General features: G+C 42.9%; 1 protein-coding gene across 3 annotated transcripts in view; it reads left to right on the forward strand.

The window, feature by feature from the left end:
- Window positions 1–23,023, forward strand: part of LOC307093581 (uncharacterized protein C1orf21) — a 240,281-nt gene that overhangs the window by 112,819 nt on the left and 104,439 nt on the right. For all 3 annotated transcript variants that reach the window (XM_079761799.1, XM_079761800.1, XM_079761798.1), the window contains one exon: window positions 17,920–18,139. In XM_079761799.1, coding sequence (XP_079617925.1) covers window positions 18,046–18,139 — 94 coding nt within the window. In that variant the 5' untranslated portion in view covers window positions 17,920–18,045. The remainder of the gene's footprint in view (window positions 1–17,919; window positions 18,140–23,023) is intronic.

The following is a 23,023-nucleotide window of genomic DNA, read 5'->3' on the forward strand; positions in this document are numbered from 1 at the left end:
TCAATAAATAGGAATTGGAGTCGTTTTTGTATTTCTAGCCAGTTTCTCTGTTTTAGGGGTAATTCTATCAAAGGTTTTCCCATTCTTTGAATAAAGCTAAGCATATGCTTTCTTTACAAAAAATAACCACCACAAAACAGAGTATCTTAGTAGTAATTATATTTACTTAAACATTATTTCACTGCCTTCTGTGGAGGTCACCTTGTGTTGTTCGTTATGAAGTACTTTTGCTTCTGAATCTTGATTCCTTTCTTGGAAATGTTAATATTATAGAGATTTTTCCAGGGCCCAAACTTTTCATGACAGCTTCTACCATCTTCACTAACAAAGATTAGCAAGTGGTCTGGGAAGTAATTTATTTAGTAAATAGTGTGATGTCCAAGAAGTTCATTACTCTAACAGAATGGGTTGTATTTTCCAACATGCAAGTTGTTCCTGGAGAAGGTGAAGGGTAAATCAGGCACTTTTAAGTTTTGCCTACACACCTGTAGGCCAAAGAGTACAAAGTGTTATATCTGTTCCCGTAGGATGGATGCCAGGTATAAAAGTGCCTAATTTGGCCATGTGGAATAGGGAAGAACCTGCAGGCAGCTTTCCTTGTTTATTTCCCAGTGACTGAATGCCTTTCCTTTCTTATTAAAGATTTTGTTACTGTTTGTGGTGTTATCAGTTTAAGATCCCAAAGCTACCCTGGGATTGTTATGGCCAGTATCCATTGAGTAGCACCTTCTTCATTTTCAAGATTTGTGGTATTTGGCAAACGTGTTAAACACCTTCTATGCATCAGTCACTTTGCTAGGAGTTGGGGATCGAGTTTTTTTTGTGGGTTTTGTTGTTGTTGTTTTAAAAGAAATGAATAGGCGAGTCCCTGCAGTTGTCACTCAGGGTCTAGTTCTGGAGACAGACACATAGGCAGGCTGGGAGGATGCAGTGTGGGGAGAGGGGGGGTGGTGATGAGGATCACAAAAGGCCTTCTGAAATTTTACACTCTGAGCAGTCTAGAGGTTGAGTTGACCTGCCAACTCATAAAAGCATTCATAAAAGCTTTTACACCCATTCCCTTCTCTTTGATTTTTATTTCTTTCACTCTTTCTCTGGCTGCTTCCTGGTTCCTTCCACTTCCCACCCCAGCTGCTCAGCGTGTCTTTCCCTTACACCCCATTTCTCTCCTGCTCTTCAGTTGTTCCTCAGGACTTTTCCACAGGGGAACTCGCACGCAGCCCCTCCCACAACGAAGAAAGCCACGCGAGCCAGCGCCCTGAGAGAAAAACACATTTCCTCTGTGCTGGATTGGAGACCGCCCCTGCTTTTCTCTAGACATCCTCGCCACAGATTTCATTCAAAATCACGTAGGAAGGTAGTGCTAGACATTGATTAGGGGTGGAGGAAGTAGCAAGAGGCAGGAGGAAGTCACTCAGTGAGCCCCCAAACCCCAGTGCTCACTCTGCTCATTGCAGCAACTACCCCATGGTCAGGAGAAACAGGACTCCTTTATAGATGTCTACATCCCCAGTAAAAGGCAGCTTCAATAGACATTCAACGGAAATGGAGTTGTGGGTGTGCCAGCAAGAGGTACTAAGGTCGGCGATGTTATAAATACCATTGACTAGGCTTTGATATTCTTATTGATTTTTTTGTTGTTGTTGTCCACTAAAATCATATTACTCTCAAGCAAAGGAAATCAAAATGAGGTGACTACCTCCATTTCTGAAGATGGCATTTCTCCTTTATCATCTCTCCGGAGGCATGCTCCATCTGATTAACTTCACTGGCCTCTAGCATTGTGCTGTCATTGTCCTCTAACTCCTCCAGTGAAGATGCTGGCAGATGACAGAGCCCGAGTGATGTGGGTGAGAGGCTCTGCCTATGGGAAAAGGTGTGGAAACATCAGTTGTTTTTGAATCTGTGATGCCAACGGGTGCCCTGAATTCGGTAGCTCTCCATCACTGTTTGACCTTGAGGACAGGTGTCCTTCCTTGTCTCCAACTTGTCTCCATTTTTCTTGTCTCGTGTTTGTCTTCTCCATAGAAAATAATGCTCGCGTGCCTGCCATCGTCTGAGCATCACTGGTAGAGGTGGCATTTTTGTTGTCAGCACCTGTCCCACTCCCAGGACCCAGGAGCACCCATGTGGTTCATTGTGTAGCCAGGCATCTTGCTTAGGGCCTCAGAGCACTCCGCCAACCAGGGTTTGAACGGACTTGTTTCTTACAAGCGGCATAGTAGTCCTGTCGATTTAATGAACTGTGCTAGAGCCAGTGGGCAGGGCTCCCTGATGCCTTACACACTCTCTCTTTGGTCATCTTCACAGCATGCTGTTGGTATCTACCTTGTGATAAACGGGTGGTTGAGTTGGAGAGGATAGGAGCACCATTGGGCACTTCGCATTGGATTCAGTGGGTCCATGATTTTTTACCTTCAGCCACCTGATGTGGAGAGCTTTGGCAGGTTTGGGTCTCCATGTCCTAGGGCACTGCCACCCATAGATCGTCCTGATCATGGCCGCTACCCAAGACATGTCTTGTTGGTAAGCCCATTTCCTGCACGACAAAGCCAGAGCCACCAGCCAGGAGTCAGCTAATGTTTAAAAAATGATGCGAGTCTGGCTGCTGCACTTCCTGTCTCGGAGATTGATGATCGTTGGCTGTTTTGCTGATGTCATTGTACATCTGGTTTTTTGGAGAGTCTAACAACGAAGGGGACTAGTTAATCTAGCAAGAACCCATTACGCCATGAATGATGAAGGGTATGCTCCTGTTTTATTCCTATTTGATTTGTTTGCTTCATTGGGGAAAACAAATGGTCGTGTCACCCTATAGAGAATTTCACTTTCTCTTTGACATACAAATAAACAGCCTCCCACGTTTCATTTCTTTTTGCCACTGATGGAAGTGTTCATTTAAAAACCCCCACATTGTTATGCTCTTTTCCTATATCATGACCTTCACTGTGGGGTAGGCAAGGGAAACGAATAAAAATATGTATATTTTTAAAGAAATGAAGGATCTTTCACTACAAATGCCCCCAGAAACCCAGGTCCATTAAAGTAAGATGGATGAAATGATGACAAAACAAGCTAACAGCAGGGAGGAGGATATGAGTCTTATCTTAAAATGAGTCTTCATTTTATTTCCTGTAATATGTCTTGGAGATGAGAATTCGACTTTCATTAATTCATTAAAGTAAAACATGGAAGCGTCCCTTTCCTTCCCTCTTGTCATCTTCATCTGGCAGAATGTTCCCAGTAATGGGCACGTTGATTTGTTTCCACTAAAACCCTGTGTTCAGCTTCTGGCATATAAGACACGTGTGAGGTGTTGGTTGTTAGCAGGTGATAGATGCTGGCTCATTTGGATTTTCCCAGGGCTGAATCCTAATTGGCCACTTTATAGGCTCTGGTCCCCAGTAATATATACACTTCCTATTTATATTCCTTGACACTCAGGCTGTGGGAGCCCAGCAAAAAGGCTGCTGCTGTGTTTGTGACCTTCCCACTGCTAGCCAGTATTGATCTGTGGTCAGCCAAGCCTGATTTGAGCAGTGGGTTTGCAGGCCCATGTCTTGGGGGTATGTGGATGTGTGGCAGTGGAGGGTAGAGATTCGGAGGTCTTGGCATTCTGTTGCTAGGTTACTGAACGCTGAATTTTTGAATCCTGAACATGCATTTGTGTTCCAGAATTGTATTTATGGTTGAAAGCAGATGCTGGATATATTTTGGGGAGGAGCACGGTAAGATATAACATAAATATAACGAAATAGCTAGAAACAGTACATCAAAAAGTAATTATAAGGAAATGTTTATGGCAGACTAGGAAAATGAGATTGATTTTTCTCTCTTCCTTAATCTGCAACACTGGGAGAATCATTTTGTTCACGGGCAAGGAGTTGTTGGGCAGCGTTTGTGGAGCCATGATGGTAACTCAGTCATGAACTTGACCTTGTAATACAAGTTAACTGATGCAATTGTGGATGCTGCAGCCAGTAGGTATAGAGGTAGAGGTGTCAATCTTGGGTATTGGGTCTTCTTTCTCTTTTCACTTCTTTTCTTCTATATTTTCTCTTCTGTTCATAATTTTGTATTGTATGGACAAAAGTTTCTATTTAAAAGTAACCTTTGTTCAGAGAGTAATTTTACCAAATTATGGTGTAATTATGCTATCAACATTTGACCTTTTAAACAGTCTCTAATAATTTGAAATTTTCAGTAGCACTTTTGGAAAAAGTTACTTCTTCAGAATTTCCATAGTTCTCTCAGCCTGCACACTTTTGCTTTCTAGCCAACATGATGGGTAACAAATATTTATACTCTTTTCCTACTTTCTGCCAAGAATTGCACAGGATCAAAGACATCAAAAGTATGACTTGCCTTGAAAAATTCATAAATGGATTAGGACACCAAGACAGAAATGCACAAAAGTTAATAATATAAAACAGTGGTACAGGTGGTATACCAAGACTGTGTATATGATTATTTCCTAGATGAGAGGTAAATGCTGACTTCAGGAAGAGGGGATTCCCACAGGCCAGGTTAGGCTGAGATGGGAAGACACATAGCGAAAAGTACATATGGACACATGCTGATGAATTTGGAGAAGGGGAAATCTGTGTGGCTTGGAGCAAGGTTTTGTAGAGGTGATAAGATTTGTTCTGAACCTTGAAGGATGGGTAGAATTTGAATAACACAGATTAATGGGGAGCGCTTCCTATTTAAGTTACAACTGAGCAAAGGCACTTACTAGTAGGGTTAGAGTATGAACATTGTCCAGGGGTTAGTAGATAGAGACTGGACTGGCTAGAGTGCTGCACCTGTTAACAGCTGGGTGAGATTGGACATGTAGATGGAAAGCATTAATTTCCATGAGGGGTTTATACTTTCTTCAAGAGTCATTCATTTTTTATTTATTTATTGAGCACATATTTTGAGCTAAGCGTTGTTAGAACCTGGGATACAATAGGGAGCAAGAAACATATAGTCCGTGTCTCTCAAGGAGTTTACATTCTAGATTTGTGGAAGAGGTAGACAGGCGATTAGGGAATTAAGAATCCTGTACTATAAGAGGGCTAGGAAGGGGACTTACCGTGTTCTTGGGGCCCCTTCAGGAGGGACAGCTCACACAAAGTAGAAGTTAGCCAGGCAAAGGTGAGGAAGGAGAGCCCTCTAGGCAGGGAAGGTAGCAGGTGCAGAGGTAGGAAGACCAGGCCAGCCCACTGCTTGCTATTTTGCCGAGGTTTATTGAGTTCCTACTCTCTGATTAGGCACCCAACATAGGAGGGGAGACAAATACAGGAGATGGTTTCTTCCTTCAGAGCACTTAGTACCTATAGAGGGATGTCTAAGAAACACCAGATAACTGATTCTATAAGCAAGGGTTCAGGAAAGAGAGAACAGGGAAGGAAAGGAGAGGATAGTGTGAAGGCTTCTTCCTGCAAGGCTTAAGCAGCAGAGAGGTGGGCGTGTGAGCAGAACATTGAAGGAGAAGGGTGGTCTGTGAGACCACCTGATGTGATTAAGAGGATACTAGTTACCTTAAGGCAGTAGGAAGAGGTGACAGTTCGTGGTTAATGGGTCTGGGACCTGGCAGATCCTGAGTTAGTCACCTAAACTCCCTGGCCTTCAGTATTCTCATTTGTAACATTAAGAACCTTGACCTCAGTGGTCTTTGAGGACATGTCTAGCTTGAAAGTCCCCGGAGGCATTCGTGAGCCCTGGAGGACCTGGGGCTATGGGAAGGATCTGATAGAATTAGTGCATTAGGAGTCGTAATGTGTCTTTGTTCTAGAAAATTAATGGGATAATTACTAACTTATGAGAAGTATGATTTTTTACTAAAATTGTTAATCATGTTCTGATGCTTTTAAACCTACCAGTAGGACTATCCTGATGTCCATTGGAGCAATGCCATGTGAGATTTTCCTTTCTCAAAAAATCCAAACTCCCAAAGAAATATGTCCTAGAAGAGGCTGATGAACAAGTGAGAGGTTTAGAGGCTGGGCCCAGGAAGTGATCTACAAATACAAATTTTAATTTGGATTTTTAAAATTCTTTAAAAATTTCAGGGAGATCTTGGAATTAGAGAATGTTCGCAGTTCCCTTCCCAGGGTGGTAATGACAGTGATGTAATAGAGGCGATGGTGGGGTGGCATCCTCCCAGATACAGGAATACTAAGCAGCTTGCCAGATGTGCCTTTCTCATATTCAGGACCAAAGCTGTCTCAATCTGGCCACCCTCTGGAGGTCCCCCAGACATGCCAGCTGGGCAGAATAGAATGCGGTCGAGTCCTAAATGTTATGGACTATGTCGTGCCTTCCTCCAAGAAAAGGGTTTATCATCAAGCCACGCATCGAGTTCTCTAGTCAGATGAAGACTTGCAGCTTCCACGTGTTAGACTGGGGCTGAATATGGGTCTGTTGGACAGTTCACACCCACAGGGCCGGCCGATGGGTCTGGATGCTCAGCTGCGCCCTCCTGTTGGTGGGCTCCGGTCCTGTTGCTGCTGCCCAAGCCCTCCAGTCCTCCCAAGCTTGTCACTCTAGTCTCAGTCTCTCAGTACATTTTGCTAGGAAAGAACACCATGTTCACTAATTATAGTACTTCAGATGGGGAACATTGGGCTGATTTACAATAATTATTTCAGAGTCGACTACAGATGTTGGTAACATTTATGAGGTCATGCTAGCTCATAACCTATAACCCTGTAATGTTCTTTAATAGCTTTTCAGTGGCTAAAGAAGAGCATCTAGGCTAGGGAAGAGCTTCTTGTCCTTCCTTTTATGTTTTTGTTATCTCAGACCGTGCTCGACACTGCCGAGATGATGGTGGGTGCAGAGGGAAGGCAGCGCCATGCGTGAGCGCGTCAGGGCAGGAGAGCGTCTCCTGGTAGGTTAGAGAGGAGAGGCCATTACTCAGCCGACTTAGCTTTGTCCTCCTGGGTCTCTCCTCTCAGCTCCTGACTTGTGTTTTCTGTAAGTAGATGATTGCACAGAATGTGCTTTGGGCCTAGCTCTACAAGATCGATGAAGCTGCCAGAAGCCTTGTGCATTGCTTGAGAGCAGCATGAAAACTGAGGGGCCTTTTGCGTTTTGTTTTGTGTTGTTGTGTGTGTTTTTTTTTAAGCTCAGTAGGCTAAAGGGGCATTGCTTTATTCTATCTGAAAATGATATTTATAGTTTCAATTTGTTTGGTTTTCTAAGGACATCATTCTTAAATAGTTCTTTGTCTCGAAGAGCTGATCAAAGATTTAAATTTCAGCAAAAACAAACAAACAAAAAACACACAAGCCAAAAACACCTTGATTTTCCGGGGGCGGGGGAGGGGAGGGGGGTAGTTTTAGAAGCACTGCTAAACATCCCTAGATCCTAATAGAAAACCAGAAAATGTACATCCATTTTGGAGTCTCTGGTCCCTAATGGAATGTTGAGAGCTAAATAAGTCTCCCTGTCCCCCAAAATGATTATTGAAATAAATAAAAGTGTAATTATCTGGGGAAGATTAGAACCAACAGTACAAGTGCCAAAAGCTTTCAAAATTGCATGAGAGTAGTATACTAATACTATTACATATTATTCTCTTCCTAGCTTTTCAAATCATACATTGTGTATAATTTTAAATTATCTTTGATGGCTCAGATAAACATCTTTCACTGTAGTCACTTATGAGGCCCTCAAGAAATTATTGTCTATGCAGGTGACCTAGGGCACGGGATGAGGAGAGCACCTTTTCTTAAAAGCCCCCAACATTTCTTTGTGAGAAGAGCTTTCTAAGAGAATTCATTTACTCAGCATTTATTGTAGACCTACTGTGTGCTTGACCTGTGCCAGAGGGAATATAGAGAATAATAATTAGGGCATGATTGTGACCTTGGAAATCTACCTGGTGGAAAAGACAGACACACAAACACATAATAGCAGGGCGTTGGGAGCTGCACACTCACTGAGGCTGTGACAAAGCTTGGGAGAGCTCATGGACCTTCAGCTTGTGTACACACAGCAGCCTTTGTGTTCAAAGTCCTGGGAGGTGCCACACAGAGGCTGACCTCCCACCCCCAATACTACAGAAACACAGGCTCTGCCCAGGGCTCTCTTTGCAGGGGCTGCACATGGACCCTGAGCTCCTGTTGTTACAGAATGTTCGGTCTGCCTGCTTATTTGGGGGCAATTCCTAAGGACCATCAAGATGCCACCATGAACCTCTCATCTCTCTTTCCATCTCTTCTTTCCAGTCTCTTTTGTCTCTGCCCCTCTCTTCTTAAAGTTCATCCCCATCCCACTAAATAATGATGATGGTGATGATGATGACAGTAACTGTCAGGTGTTAATTGCTTATTGATGGCCAGGTGCTGTCCTAAGCACTTTATGTATATCATCTCATTGACTCCTCCTCAAAATTCACTTGTTCTTATCCCATCTTATAAATGAGGACCCAAGGCACTGTGAAGTGAGTAATTGACCCAAAGCCACACAACTCCTTTCCCTCCCCAAATCACAAAATATTGGGTATAGTCTTTGCGTCTGTAGATCTTTCATGGTGTGTGTGTGTGTGTGTGTGTGTGTGTGTGTGTGTGTGTGTGAGTGTGAGTAAGAGAGAAAGACACTGAGTCCTTCACCAACAATAACATTTTACCTGTTTGCTTTCTTTAAGTTTTCAGGCACTTCCAGATCTTGAGCGGTTCTGGATGGCACTCAGAGGATGTTCTAGAAGACAGAATTCCATATAGCCAAGGCTTACCCTTAGGGACGCTTATTTGAGGCAGCAGCTCTGCCCAGCAGGCGCGGTGGGTTCACTCAATCATTGGATCATGGCTGACGCCTTCTCAGACCTAGGATAGTGTGGCCGGAGGTAGGGCACAGAGAAAGAGAGATCTTAGGCCAGAGCTTCACCAGTCTCTCGTGGTGATTTCATTTATTTTAGTAGGGGGGGGGAAGGAGGAAAGGTTATTTGGGGAGGGAAGAAGGATGCATGTTTAGATTATTGAGGGAAATACTGTTTATCAGTTTCTAGGATTCAGATCTTTTCAAAGTGTTACTACATTACTTTGTTAAAAGTATATAATCTGAGGCCATTAAATATATCTACACTGAAATATTAATACCAAAATGAAATATAAGCAGACTTTTTTTTTGTTTGCAAATGATTCTCACATTTGCTACTAATGATTAGTTTAGATAATTCAAATATTTTGTGTCTATTGGTTGTATTTATTTTTATCTAACACAGTAAGAAGCGTAAGGCTGAGGTATGAGCCAGGCTGGTATTAAATTTAGCGATGGGAATTGAGTCAAAAAATACTTGGATCCCAGTAGTCTTGCGTAAAGTTGAGACTCTTAATTGCGTGATGAAAACATCATGCGTGCTTTTCCCATGCGCGCAACAGACAAGGATCAGTGGCATTTGACTCTTGTCCTTGGCACCGTGAAAGTGACATTCAGATTTCCAAGGGGTTCCAGCTACAGTTCTGTTGTACTTTATAGTGTTAAAGAGGATCAATAGCTCAAAACTGCCATGTCATCTGTTTCACTGTCCTCATCAGTCAGTGCTCACTGAGGGTCTAAGAGTAGCACAGCATGCTGATGTTCTTACATCTCTTGTTGCATAAATTAAAGCTGAGGCAAGCACTAATTTAATTAACTTGAAATGGCCTATGACTCTCGAGAACATCTCCGATCCTCTCTTTCCCTGCGATGTGCATTAGTCATTGGAATTTTATTTTTATTTTTTAATATGTTTTTATTGATTTCTGAGAGAAGAAAGGAGAGGGAGTGGGAGAAAGAGATAGAAACATCAATGATGGGAGAGAAGCATCCATCGGCTGCCTCCTGCACACCCTCTATTGGGGATCGATCCTGAAACCCAGGCATGTGCCCTGACCAGGAATTGAACTTTGCGTCGGAGCTCAACCCCTGAGCCACACGAGGAGGCGGGCTGGAATTTTATTTTATTGTTTATGATCTGTTAACCGTGTCCGAGTGCTAGCCCTTCAAGGGCAAGAATCGTATCTGCTCTTCACAATACATTTCAACACCCAGATCACCCAGAATGTTCTTCACGGCTATTCAGGAAGGTTCATGACTTCTTTGTTTACATTAAAATCAAATTGTGCTTTAATAGTAATTCACACTTATTCTACTTTCAGTTTCTTGTCATTTCTCAGTTTTTATCTTTCCCTTTCCATCTATTTCATTCATTTTCTCTGGGGCTGCCTACAGGAGCCCTCTGGGCAAACCGATTCCACACAGTGTTTGTGAAAGGCCATGGCTTTGAAAGGTAATGTTTTGCACCTGGCACAGCAAAATATGCACAGGAAAATATTACTTTGCATTCATAAGTGCTTTTCAAAGCATTTCATGATCTACCTGCATTTACAAAACAATTTTTCAAAAGAGGGGAAGCTGCTATTATTATAAGGGTACGGACAAAGAAATCACCTGGTTTTGTCCCAGTGACAAGAGGAACCAGCAGCAGAGCCATCAAGAGGTCCCTGTCATGGGTGTCATGAAACAGAAGGTTTCCCACTGACACAGGTGGACAGCTTCCTGCAAATACTCTTGGAATTCTGAATCTTGAAAGTGGGAAGAAGTCAAAGAACTCAAAGTCCAGGAATATCTGCCATTGGCTTTGATCACTGAGGAGCAATTCTAGAAGCAGCATAATTCTGCATAGGTCCTCCCTGGTGTGGGATGGGTGACTTTAATCAGGATGTCGTGTTTTTCTCTCTTGCCTTCCCAAAAATAGTGCCAGCCATGCATGAACCCGTGTGAGCATATGTGCAGGTAATACAAGAGTAGAGATTGCAGGTGCAAGATAAGGCATCAAAGTCTTAAATCCTTAGCTGAAGGACAATTATTTCACAAACTTTTTCTAACCAGCTTCCTACAAGAAGTAGTTTTAAAACTCATTTAATTTTTATTAATTAAAAGCTAGATAGAAAAGAGGGAAGGGTAGAACTAAGCTTTGTCCGTGTTTTGTTTTTTTCTTCTTTCACTTTATGCACCATTGAAATTAACATCCTTGGACCAAAACATCACTGGTGATCATCTTTAGGTCTCATAGGAAATTTTTTGGAAAACAAAACCTTGCAAGGATGTCCTAATTGGGTAAGCGTTGAAGCAAAGTTTGTAAATAAATTGGGTCCAGGTAAGACATGGCCTCTTTGTAAGGGGTAATTTCATCCTTAGCATCACTTGGGCGTACTTTCAGGTAGATCATAGAATCAAAGAGAGAGGGTCAGAGACAGGAAATCCAGCCTTGGTACCCAGGCAGGCATGTGACCTGAGACCTCTCCCATTCCAGCGCTCTTGCCACTTGCCACCTTGCCTCCCCATCCCCACCCCCTCACTGCAGAAAACCCAGCGGAAAGGTATCATCTTGCCTAGGATGTCTTCTTATTGTTTCTGAGAGACACCTCCATGCAATTATCATTTGGGGAAGTGAGAGTTTTCCCATAAAGAAAGCAGAAGCCACACTTCCCTTTTCTTTGGGGATAATAGCGTATTGTTGATTGGCATGCCACCAAATGAATGTGAGGCGAGGAATATCTCCTCTGATGCCAGCAATTGCTTGTACCAGGAAGGCTTGACTTTCCCAGATTATTCTCATGTCACATGTGACATCTCTTCATGTGTTATTTTTCCTGTGCACAGGGGAATGTGAAATGGTGTGAACAGTAGCCCTAGGATACCAGAGCTTCATGACTAGACATCACTTTAGGCTGCTGTCCTTCCTCCCAGCGGGCTGCTGTATTAACACTCATTTTAGTGAAGCAGAGCAGATGGGCAAACAGACTGATTAGTTATTTATACATATATTTTTTTTCTCTATGGAGCTTAGATGTTGACTCTTTCTTTAATAAAAGAAAACAGTCTTCAGATATTGCCTTATCTTGATTTCCCTTTCTAATCAGAGGAAGAAAGGGGTACTTTGCTCCTGATCTATTAATAATATGGCTGTCTCTTTTCCTCTTTTTAAAAAAATTTAAATTCTTTGTTATTTAAAGTATTACATGAGTCTCCTTTTTCCCCAGCCACCCCCACCCCTCAGCACATGCCCTCACCCCCCTACTGTCTGCGTCCATTAGTTATGCTGATATGCATGCATACAAGTCCTTCGGTTGATTTTTTTATCCCCTCGCCCCCTACCTTCCCTCATAGGTGGGACAGTCTGATCGATGCTTCTATGTCTCTGGTTCTATGTTTGTTCATCAGTTTATGTTGTTCATTATACTCCACAAATGAGTGAGATCATGTGATACTTATCTTTCTCTGACTGGCTTATTTCGCTTAGCATAATGCTCTCCAGTTCCATCCATGCTGTTGCAAATGGTAGGAATTCCTTCTTTTTTACAGTAGTGTAGTATTCCATTGTGTAGGTGTAGCACAGTTTTCTAATCCATTCATCTGCTGATGGGCACTTAGGCTGTTTCCAAATCTTAGCTATTGTAAATTGCGCTGCTATGAACATAGGGGTGCATATATCCTTTCTGATTGGTGTTTCTGTTTTCTTGGGATATATTCCTAGAAGTGGGATTACTGGGTCAAATGGGAGTTCCATTTTCAGTTTTTTGAGGAAACTCCATACTGTTCTCCACAGTGGCTGCACCAGTCTGCATTCCCACCAGTAGTGCAAGAGGGTTCCTTTTTCTCTGCATCCTCTCCAGCACTTGTCATTTGTTGATTTGTTGATGATAGTCATTCTGACAGGTGTGAGATGGTACCGCATTGTCGTTTTGATTTGCATCTCTCTGATGATTAGTGACTTTGAGTTTCTCTTTTCCTTCTGCTGACTTCACAGCTTTCAGTGTGCCCATTGCAATCAGAATTTGATTTTTCTTCTGTCCTCTAAGCTGCATGTGGTAAATTCATATTCTTTCTGGCCTAGGATTTCTTTATGGAGTTTACCACTTTTAATTCATTTTTTTAGAAGTATCTTTCTTGACAAGGAAACTGTAATATGTTTGGCTTTTCTATCCAAAATGAAAAAGTCCCTGACTGATTGTTGGAAAGTGAAATTATCCATCATATTACATAAATATGAATATTTTCCCATGGATTTTTTTTTAAATAGGGTTAGATATCTCTTTGATTTTTCTAAAAACAGATGTTGCTTATTTTTTTTTCTTCCCAATTTTATAAAAGTCGTTTTTTTGATGAAACTATTCCTCCAGTTCAAAACATTAAGGTAAAGAAAAAAGCCGTCAGCAATTCCACTTGTGGGTGTATATACAAAGGTAAGGACGCCGCTATTTGGAAGAGAGAGCTGCACTCCCGTGTTCATTGCAGTATCACTCACAGAAGCCAAGGTATGGATACCACCTAAGTGTCCATCAACAGATGAATGAATCAAGAAAATGTGATATATTTCCTTTAAAAGAAGGAAATACTGTCATCTACAAAAACATGGATGAACTTGGAGGGCATAATGCTAAGTAAAAAAAAAAAAAAAAAAAAAAAAGCCAAACAAACACTGTATGGTTGCATAATATCACGTAAGTCAAACTCCTAGAAACAGAGAATAGAGAATGGTGGTTGCCAGAGGCTGGGGGTGGGGGTGGCGGATAAGGAGAGGCTGGTAAAAAGGTACAGACTTTGTCCCCTTTGAGTTAGAAGATAAATAAAGTCTGAAGATCTAATGTATATAAATATAACATGGTGCCTATATGATAATACTGTTTTGTATAATTGAAATTTGCTAAGAGAGTAGAACTTGTGCTCTCACCAAAAAAAAAAAAAAAAAGTATATATGTGTGAATATGGAACTTCTTATTCCATGGAACAGGTTATGTAGCCACACAACCATTTGGGGAAACTTGTACACAAAGCCATGGGCGGTTCATTAGACCCCATGGTTTTAGAGGAGCTGATGGATCCTATCATGTAGATTATTTAGTTTAAAAAAAAAAAAAGCATCGTCAGTGGGTCTTGGTATTCAAAGCTTCCATCAGACATCAAAGAGATGTTCCAGTTTAATTCTCACGCTGTGATCTGTGAGTTCAGAAATAGCATGTTGTTCATAACAATATGTGAAAACGAGACTCTCAGATCTGCCCAGCGTTGTGGTCTCTACATGCGCGTTTGCACCATCAGACTTACCTCTCTAAGTGGTGTGGCTTCAAGAAGGTAAATGAATGGAGGGGGTGGGGGTTGGGAGAGAAAGGCTGAGCAAAGCTAATGGAAAAAAAGGTTGATAAAAAATCGTGCTAGGGTTTATGTGAAGGATGGTACAAACCAAAGGGAAATGTTTTTGCGCAGATTACTGGAGCAGTCATTGTAGGGGACATTTTTTAAGATCTGTTCAATTTGAGGTCTTGATTGGACTGAGGTCAAGTAAGAGAATTTTCAGTAGAAATGAAACCTTGGCTACATCAGGCTATAAAAGTGCAATTCATGGGTGTTCTAGTGATTTCTTTTTTTTTTTTTTTTTTTTTTTAGCCTGGTCAAGTCTCAAACCCAGAACCAGACCTCCTTTACATTCCTTCTCCCAAGGCTGAATCAGGTGCCCTGAGGCGAACTCCCCTGTCATCCTGTATTTCACCTGCTATAGGTGTACCAACCACATTGCTATAAAACTGGTCTTTCACTACCTGAGCCAATTAAGCAGAGACAGGGTTGAGTCATAATATACAAGGTCTGAGTGTTTATTCCAACAATGCCGGCAGTATGGGGGAGCGGCAGGTCATCCACAGAAATCTGCCCTACCCTTCCCCATAAGCCAGCTGCTTATGTTGGGCAGAAGGACAATGATTACACGGGAAGGTAGGACTTACAGGCATGGGAAAGTAGGCATGGTATAAAGGATACAGGTTACAGGCAATGTGGGTTGGAGAGGGGCGGGGTCGCAGAGGACAGGTGCCTCGGGGGACCAGATTGTTGCTGCAACAAAGTTGTTAATCCAGGCAGTTCTCAGAAAAGGAGGATGGACTGCATTCCGAGATCAGCTCCCATGTCCCAGGGCGTACAACTCTCAGCCCGCTTAGAATGTGCTTTCTCTAATCGGAACAGAACCATCATGACTGGTATTTCTTATAATTATAGCTCGTCCCCAATGTTCTATTTCTGCCCCTAACATTTCTAAGGATCTCCTTTCTCTGTTCATATTCTATGGGGACTGGGAGGAAAACCCTATCCTGGCTTATCCCCAATATGCACCAAACACATGTCTGTCAGTAGTTTTCAGTGAATATCTGTCGATTAAATGAATGAGTGATTGGATGATTGTTTATGTGCAGAATGCAAATGACATAGTAAAACACTTTCCCCAGTGATCCATCAGCTTTACGGAGATCTTATGCCTCTCAAATGACTTTATATCACCTTCAAAATGGGCAAGATATTAATATATAGTTTGATGATGTAAAATTTAAAAACATCGCTCTTTATATTACCGCTGTAAAATATATAGTGTGTATGTTTCAAAAAAATCTATACCTATTGATGATGTGGAGAGTGCTCCTATTAAGCAATAGTGTTTGTGTTTTTAAATATAATACATGGGAACTTCCTGAGTCATCACTTGAATTGAATATAAATCACATCTAATCTGGATGATAACATGCCCCTCACGAGCTCCATGCATGAATAACAGAGAAGTCCTTTAAAAATTATTCTTATATGTTTTATGTTTGTTAGCTTGCTGCCATGAATTTGATTTTCATGTGATTTCAACTTTTTAAATCAAGTACGATTTTCAATACAAGCACAACTTTAAAACACTGCACTGTGCTTTTCAGAGGTAGGTAGCAAAGGATAATTCACATCTGAGATCCTTACATGTACTTCTTGGACAGCATATGAGAAAGAGAGAATCCCAGAGAGGACAACTGTAAATTGTCCTGGGATTTCCCTGTCCTTTGGGAATTTTGTTAGGGTTTCCCACTCTCCCTCCAATTTTCACTTTGTTTATTCCGAAGAGGTGGCAACAGACAGAGAAGCAAGTGAGGTTTCTCCTCTCAAGTTGAGTTGCTCACCTATGTGTGAGGTGGTTTCCCACATTCCTTTTTAAAAAGGAAGGATTGCATTCTGGGAGCCCACACCTGTGGTCTTCCCTGGTGACGCTGGAGGTACGGAGGAAGGGGATGCCGCCCTGAGAAGTGCTGGCGGGGAATGCAGACCTGCAGCAGCAGCAGCAGCAGCAATCACAACAACCCTTAGCAGCCACCTGGTTAGGAGTGTCCCCCTTCTCCTACCCTCACAACTGAATCCAACTCCTATCATTCTTGTCTCATATTTCAGTGATGTTTCTTGGAAAACCATGATAGATTGACAGAATGGATTTGGACACTACTAATTTAATATCTCTCAAGGTATGCTCAAATTGGGGTCAGAAAGTGTGCAGACAAAAGGAGATTTGACTTTGGGTGGTGGGCATACAATGCACTATGCAGATGACGTATCATTGAATTGTACACTTGAAACCCATATCATTTCATTAACCAGTATCACCCCAATAAACTTAAAAATAAAGAGATCCCATGTTTTATTATACAAAAATTTGGAATGAAAAAGACTTTCTATATCTTATGACATATTATAGTTTATCTTTAAGTTGGATAAAGTTAGCAAGGCTTCCTCTGGACCCGCCAAAAAGCGCGCGCGCGCACACACACACACACACAGTGCTCTTCTACATTCTATTTAGTATCTTAGTCCAGGCGGCAGCAATCGTTGGTAGAGAAAGCCTGCAGCTGCATTTTGGTATCTGTTCTTGGGACTGAGAAGCATCAATTCTTTGTGAAGGAGACAGGAGAGTCGTGAGAGGAGGGTGCTAATGGAGATTAAGAGCAGGGGGCTTGATGCTGCTTTTCCTGCCATGAGTGTGAGGAGGTGAGGGCCTGTATTACGGTGGGATGGATGGAGATGAGTGAATGGGTAGATGGTGCAAAGGAAACATCTGTAAGACTGGAGTAAGTGATCTCCAATGGCAGGATATGGATAATGAAAGAGTAAAATAAGTAAAAGTGAGCAAGCTGAGCAGAGCAAACCCTGAGAATGTGGGCCATGACCTTGGATGGGGTGGGGGAAGGTAAATTAACCAGGGGATTATCTCCTTTGTGGTTCATCAGAGATCAAATTAAGGCACAAGACTCTGAAAGAGATAGACAACTGCTTTATTTTCTTCACATTCCTACATTGCTCAATCCTTGAAACATTCAGCCAGCTAAGCAGAAAATGGACGAAAGTAAATTGAAGTCCTTGCCCTCCTCTGCTTCCTTCATCCTCCAAAACAATGTCACCTCCGGTCAAATAAAATGCTGAATTATTTGCAGAACCCACCAGGAAAGTGTAAACTAGTCCATGGCCCAGCCTAAGGAGGAAGGCCACCTCCTCCTGGCAAAATCTGAGAAGCTGAGGTCAGGCCTGCAGGGCAGGATGGGGAAGAAGAACTTTTCCCAGCCGCCCAAATGAAGTGCGTCTCATGAGCATGCTTTCCTTCCTCTGAAGGCTTCTGATATTCCAGAACATTAGCAAACGTGCTTGCATGTGTCTGCCAAGTAATAGTGCTCAGATATTTATTTCTATATATATATATATATATATATATATATATATATATATATACATATACATATATACATATACATATACATATACATACATACATATACATATATATATATATATATACATATATACATATACATATACATATACATACATACATATACATATATATATATATATATATATATATATATATATATATATCCTTCAGCCACGTGTGGTGTAGGGGCCATGCCTTCTACTCTTGCTTGCTGAGCAGGGATCAGGTGGGATGGTCCATGTTGCATCGCGTTCTGCAGGGCTCAGTGCCACCCCCAGCACAGTGAGGCCGGGCAGGAATCCTGGTACATTGCTGGTCCCACAGCACAGCAACACACCCAGACGTGGGTTTTGTCTCACTCGTTCTGATCTAGCTTTCGCTTCTTGCAGGTGCGCACATCTTGACCGACTCAGCAGGAAGGCGGATTTTCTTCGTGTTTAAAGAGAAGAAAAATGTCCCCGTGTCTGTAGAGATGATTTGCAGTTCAGCCCGGCTGAAGCTGAGCGAATGAGACTATGGGCTGTGCCTCCGCCAAGCATGTTGCCACTGTTCAAAATGAAGAGGAAGCCCAGAAAGGGAAAAACTACCAGAACGGAGATGTGTTTGGCGGTGAGTGCCCTTGAACTTCAGTCTTGACCTGTTGGTCCAGGCCTTTCACTTTCGAGGGAGTGAATCCTTGTCGTGTTATGATGATATACCCTTTGGCGGGTGTTGGGAAAGGGCTGAGATGTGAGAGAAATCAATGCAGATTTCATACATTGGACAGTTTTCATTATAACTTATACATAGGGAACTTCGCGGAGGACCAGGGGGGTTTTATGCCACAGCTAGCATTTAAATCAAGTTTTCAATAGGACATAAATCAGTGTGTGAGACAGCATCCACAGGGTGTCCTGGTAGAACTACAAGCCTGAAAACAGGTCCAAAAGTGGAGAGAGTGAGGATTAATAAATGAGAGAGTGAGGCGTTTTTGGGGGGGCTAATAGACAGTTATTCTCTTATGTGAATGATAACATTTCTGATTCACAAATACAATGAATTGAATAATCATTTTTCAGCCTTTCTATGATGTTTCAAGGTGATTGTAGAATATCTAGTGAGAAGGTCACAAACTGCTTGCTTATGGCCACATCTGGCCTGCAAATATGGGGTGCCCCTCAAAAATTATACACATGCTTCGGGTAATTATAAAGACAGTGTTTATTAGAATAGATTTTATTTTGAAAACGGAGCTGTCAGCTGTAAGTGTGTGGATGGCGGGGTGGGTGGCCGTTTCCCCTTCATCAGGCTGTCACCTCAGTGAACCACTAAGCCTCCCTGGCGGTCAGTTCACTCACTGCCCATTGACTTTGCCTGCCTGGCCACTTCTAGGCTTTTGAGTTCACCTAATCTTAAGTTTGTTCCTTGGAAGATCAAGTATCGCTCCGATGAAGTATTGCCTGTGTGTTAGTACAAAATTCCAGTTAGGACAAGGCAGCTGAAGCAGTTGTTGTTACTTGATCAGTAACACGCACTAGTTGGCATTTACACGGCACTTGTATTCATAAAAGCACCTCTTGATCTCATGTTTAATCAAGAACCTTGTTGAAATAATGTTTCCATGCAATCAGCTGAAGTTGCACAGTCATTGTCACACAATTCTCCTGCCTTTAGAGCCTCTAGGCTTTGATCCAGGGTAATGGTTGGTTCAGTCCCTTGGTGAAGAGTTGGGAATGCTGTGGCAGGGCCAGTGCTCTGCTTGCGGTGGACGAGTGTACACGGGGAGGAGGATTTTGTTTCTTTAAGAAGTACTAGCCTGGCCAGTGTGGCTCAGTGGTTGAGCATCAACCTATGAACCAGGAGGTCACAGTTCAATTCCCGGTCAAGGTACATGCTCAGGTTGCAGGCTCGATTTCTAGTGTGGGGCGTGCAGGAGGCAGCCGATTGATGATTCTCTCTCATCATTGATGTTTCTCTCTCCCTCTCCCTTCCTCTCTGGAATCAATAAGAAATATAAAAGTTAAAAAAATAAAAAGAAGTACTAGTTTCCTGGAACAAATTTGCTTCTAGTGTTGACTACATAGGCTTTAGAGCTATGGAGAACAGGAACATAGCATCTTAATAAAACTAGAATCTAGATCATTGAAACCACAGTTTCTGGGAAAATGGCTCATTGGAACCTAAACATCCATTTGCTAACTTAGTTACAACTTTTATAGCCGAGGAGACTTTCTATTGTCCTAAAGGACCATTTGTATTTTGCAAATGTTAGTATTTAATAAAGGAGCCTTGGGTTGGGCAATTGTTGCCTCCGGATCTCAATGGCGTTCAACAATGAGCACGTCTTTCTCCATCACAAGTTGGTGGGTCAGCTGGAGTGGCTCTGCCCCATGTCTTTCATCTTCCTCCTGGGACCAGGGAGCCAAGGGGGCATGCCCTCCTTTTGCGAAGGGTAAATGCGCAAGCGATATATAGGGCGCCTCTTAAGCTTGGGCTTAGAGCTGGCACTGGTACCAACATTCAAGTCAAGTCACATGAACAGTTTCAGAGACAAGAGACAGAGAAGTACATCCACTACAGTGCATTCATGGCAAAGGTGTGCATGTAGAGAAGGGTCAAAAATTGAGGCTGATAATCCAGTCCAGCCCGAGCCTGCCCAGTCTGTGTGGCTTCATGCCTTCCATGCCCAGGCCATAAAGTGCAGCTGAGGCCTCTGCTAACTTTTCTTTATCCTCCTAATAGTCATATTGACGTTTTATTCACTCCTGCTTTTGTCATATCGTTATTCTCTCTAGTAAACATTTGCAGGAATACAAGGAGGGAGAGAGCTTCCTAAACCAACCAAGGGATATTTTTTCTCGTCCTACAAGGTCCTAGGGGGAGAATTGTCAGGGCCCAGGGTTGCACATCAGTGCCAGTGTCCTGGATACTACTGAATGCTAGTGCTTGAACATAACAAGAGCAGGTCCTATCTGTGTTTCTCCACTGAAATTTGTTTGCAAGCCGTGGAAGTGTACAATGTCCAATATGATCACAGTTGGTCTCACAGGTGAATGATAGATCTGGATGGACCACTTTTAACCATTTGAGAGCTTTTTTTCTTAAAATGTATTTTTATTAATTTTAGAGAGGAAGGGAGAGGGAGAGAGAGATAGAAACATCAGTGATGAGAGAGAATCATTGATCGGCTGCCTCCTACAAGCCCCTATTGGGATTGAGCCCACAACTCGGGCACATGCCCTGACTGGGAATCGCACTGTGGCCTCCTGGTTCATGGGTCAATGCTCAGTCACTCAACCACACCAGCCATGCCCATTGGATATCGTTTGTCACCCATTGTTTCAGTATAATGAAGTACCCCAAACTTAGTGGCTTGAAACGGCACATGATTCTGTGGGGTAGCTGGGTTTCATCTACTGTTTTTGCCTGAGCTCGCTCAGTCATGCAGGTACATCCAGCTAGGAATGCAACTCAGCTCAACTGACCAACAGGGCTCTAGGCCTCCCTGTCCCCTAGACCTCTTTCTGGCTAGGTAGTCCATCTTTTCACATGCATGTGTGATTCTACAAGATAAAGTAGAAGCTGTCAGCCTAATACCTGGGCTTGAAAGTCCAAGAATGTCACTTTCGGCACAAGTCACAAGACCCAGGCAGCGTCAAGGGAGCCCAGAGGCTCTCCGTCTCCTGGGTCTGTGCCACAGGGCGGGGAGGACTTGTTGGGGGCTGTCTTTGGAGACTGGTCACCACACCCATTGAGGGAGGCAATGAGAACTCTGTGACCAGATTATATTCCAACCTGGACAGTTATATTCTGCTTTGTACATCACGCATCCTTTCTTTTAATGAATAAAAGTAGCTTCATTCGCTTTTTAAAAGCTAAATGTTTGAAAATGTTATTACCATGTGTTGCTGACGTGTTGACAAAGTCTGTGAAGCGTGGTGTGTTTGGGGTCGGCTCTGGAGTCTGTGTGCGCACACACATTTGATCCTTTTCCTAAAGGTGTTAATTTAATTTTGTAGCTTCCAAGGACATGCTGGGGAGCATTGATTAAGCAATGTGTTTTGACAGATGGTAATTTCTGTTTTTATGAAGCAGTTTGATCTCTGTGATATTTTGGTTTATTTAGGAGACTGGACACTCCAGATGTGTGAGACAGAATTTATGTAGACTATGCCACCATTAAGGATTGAGTGAGAAATGGGCACCTTGATTTCTAGATTTCATAGAATTCAGGTCATCCACGTGGAAATTTACCACTGACATTTACCCAGAGACTTTCTGTCACTTTAAATATCAAAGCATAGCAAGTTTCGGATCTAGAGTTGTGCCTTACATACTGTGGTCCTTTCAGAAGTAAAATCCGGGCCAGAAGCTCATCTCCAGATGGGAATTCCCTTCCCTCATTGGTCAGGGCAGATGTGAAGAACGGTCTGAAGATCTGTGAGGTCATTCAGAGGACAGCTGAGCAGACTGCCAAGACCAGCTTGCATAAAATAAGTGACCAGCAGTTTCACGTTATCATAAACTAGTTAAGCAAGTTCTAAGGAAAGCCAGGTGCTTACTGGATTTCTTTTAGCAGTCATCCACTTAGCCTCGTAAAGTAGGTGCATGGAACAGATTCAGGAAAGGAATATATCAACCCTGAGATCACTATCTCCTCTAAGCTCCTCCCGACGAGGGGAAAACTCTTTAGTTCTGTTGACTTTCCTATTTGCATCCGGGTTACCTACCAGTCCCGAAAAGGCTTTCAGCCTGAGGACATTGTCTCTTCCAGTTCCCAGATCCTATGAATCTCAACTTTCTCTCAGCATCAGTTTTCCTGCCACCACCAGAATTTAGGTTGGTGTACCCTGTACCCCAGAATAGTGCAGTGTCCTCTCAACTGATCTCCATGAACCCCCTTTACTGTGTGTTTGCTTCTTTTCAAATGTCCATTTCTTACACTACGTCAGGTTGTGTCCGAGTTTCGAAAGTACACCCGTGTCGTGTTAGTGCTCCTGCTCCAGAACTTTCCGTTGCGCCTAGTTCTCAGCTGGTAAAATCCTAAATCCTCAGTGAACATGGAAATGGCTCATGCCCACTTTTGCAGCCTCGTTTCATACTCTGTCCGTCATGTTCCCTGTCCTCCAGCCAGACGGACAGCTCACCTGCGACCTCATCGCACACCCCCTGTCCTCCAGGCCCCCCATTCCCCCCCCCCCCCCCCCCCCCCCCCGCTGCACACATCGCCTCTGCTTGGCCTGGGCCCTTGCTCCTCCCTTCAGCCCCTTAGATCCTGCTCTTTCCCCAAACTTCACCTAAACTCGCACGAAACTTTCCCAACACCTTCACAGAGTTCTCTCCTTCCTACTGTACTTGCACACTTGGTTTATGTGTTTATATGTCTGATCTTTCATTGTGTGTTTCTATTGTCATCTCAGTTATGAGTTGGTGAGTCCCCTGAAGGCGGGGACTGTATGCTCCTGTGAGGACACAGGGTTCCCAGGATGCCAGGAGCTGGAGGCAGAGAGAGCA

This window comes from Cnephaeus nilssonii (assembly GCF_951640355.1).
Source record: "Cnephaeus nilssonii genome assembly, chromosome: 21".
NCBI classification, from domain to species: Eukaryota; Metazoa; Chordata; class Mammalia; order Chiroptera; family Vespertilionidae; genus Cnephaeus; species Cnephaeus nilssonii.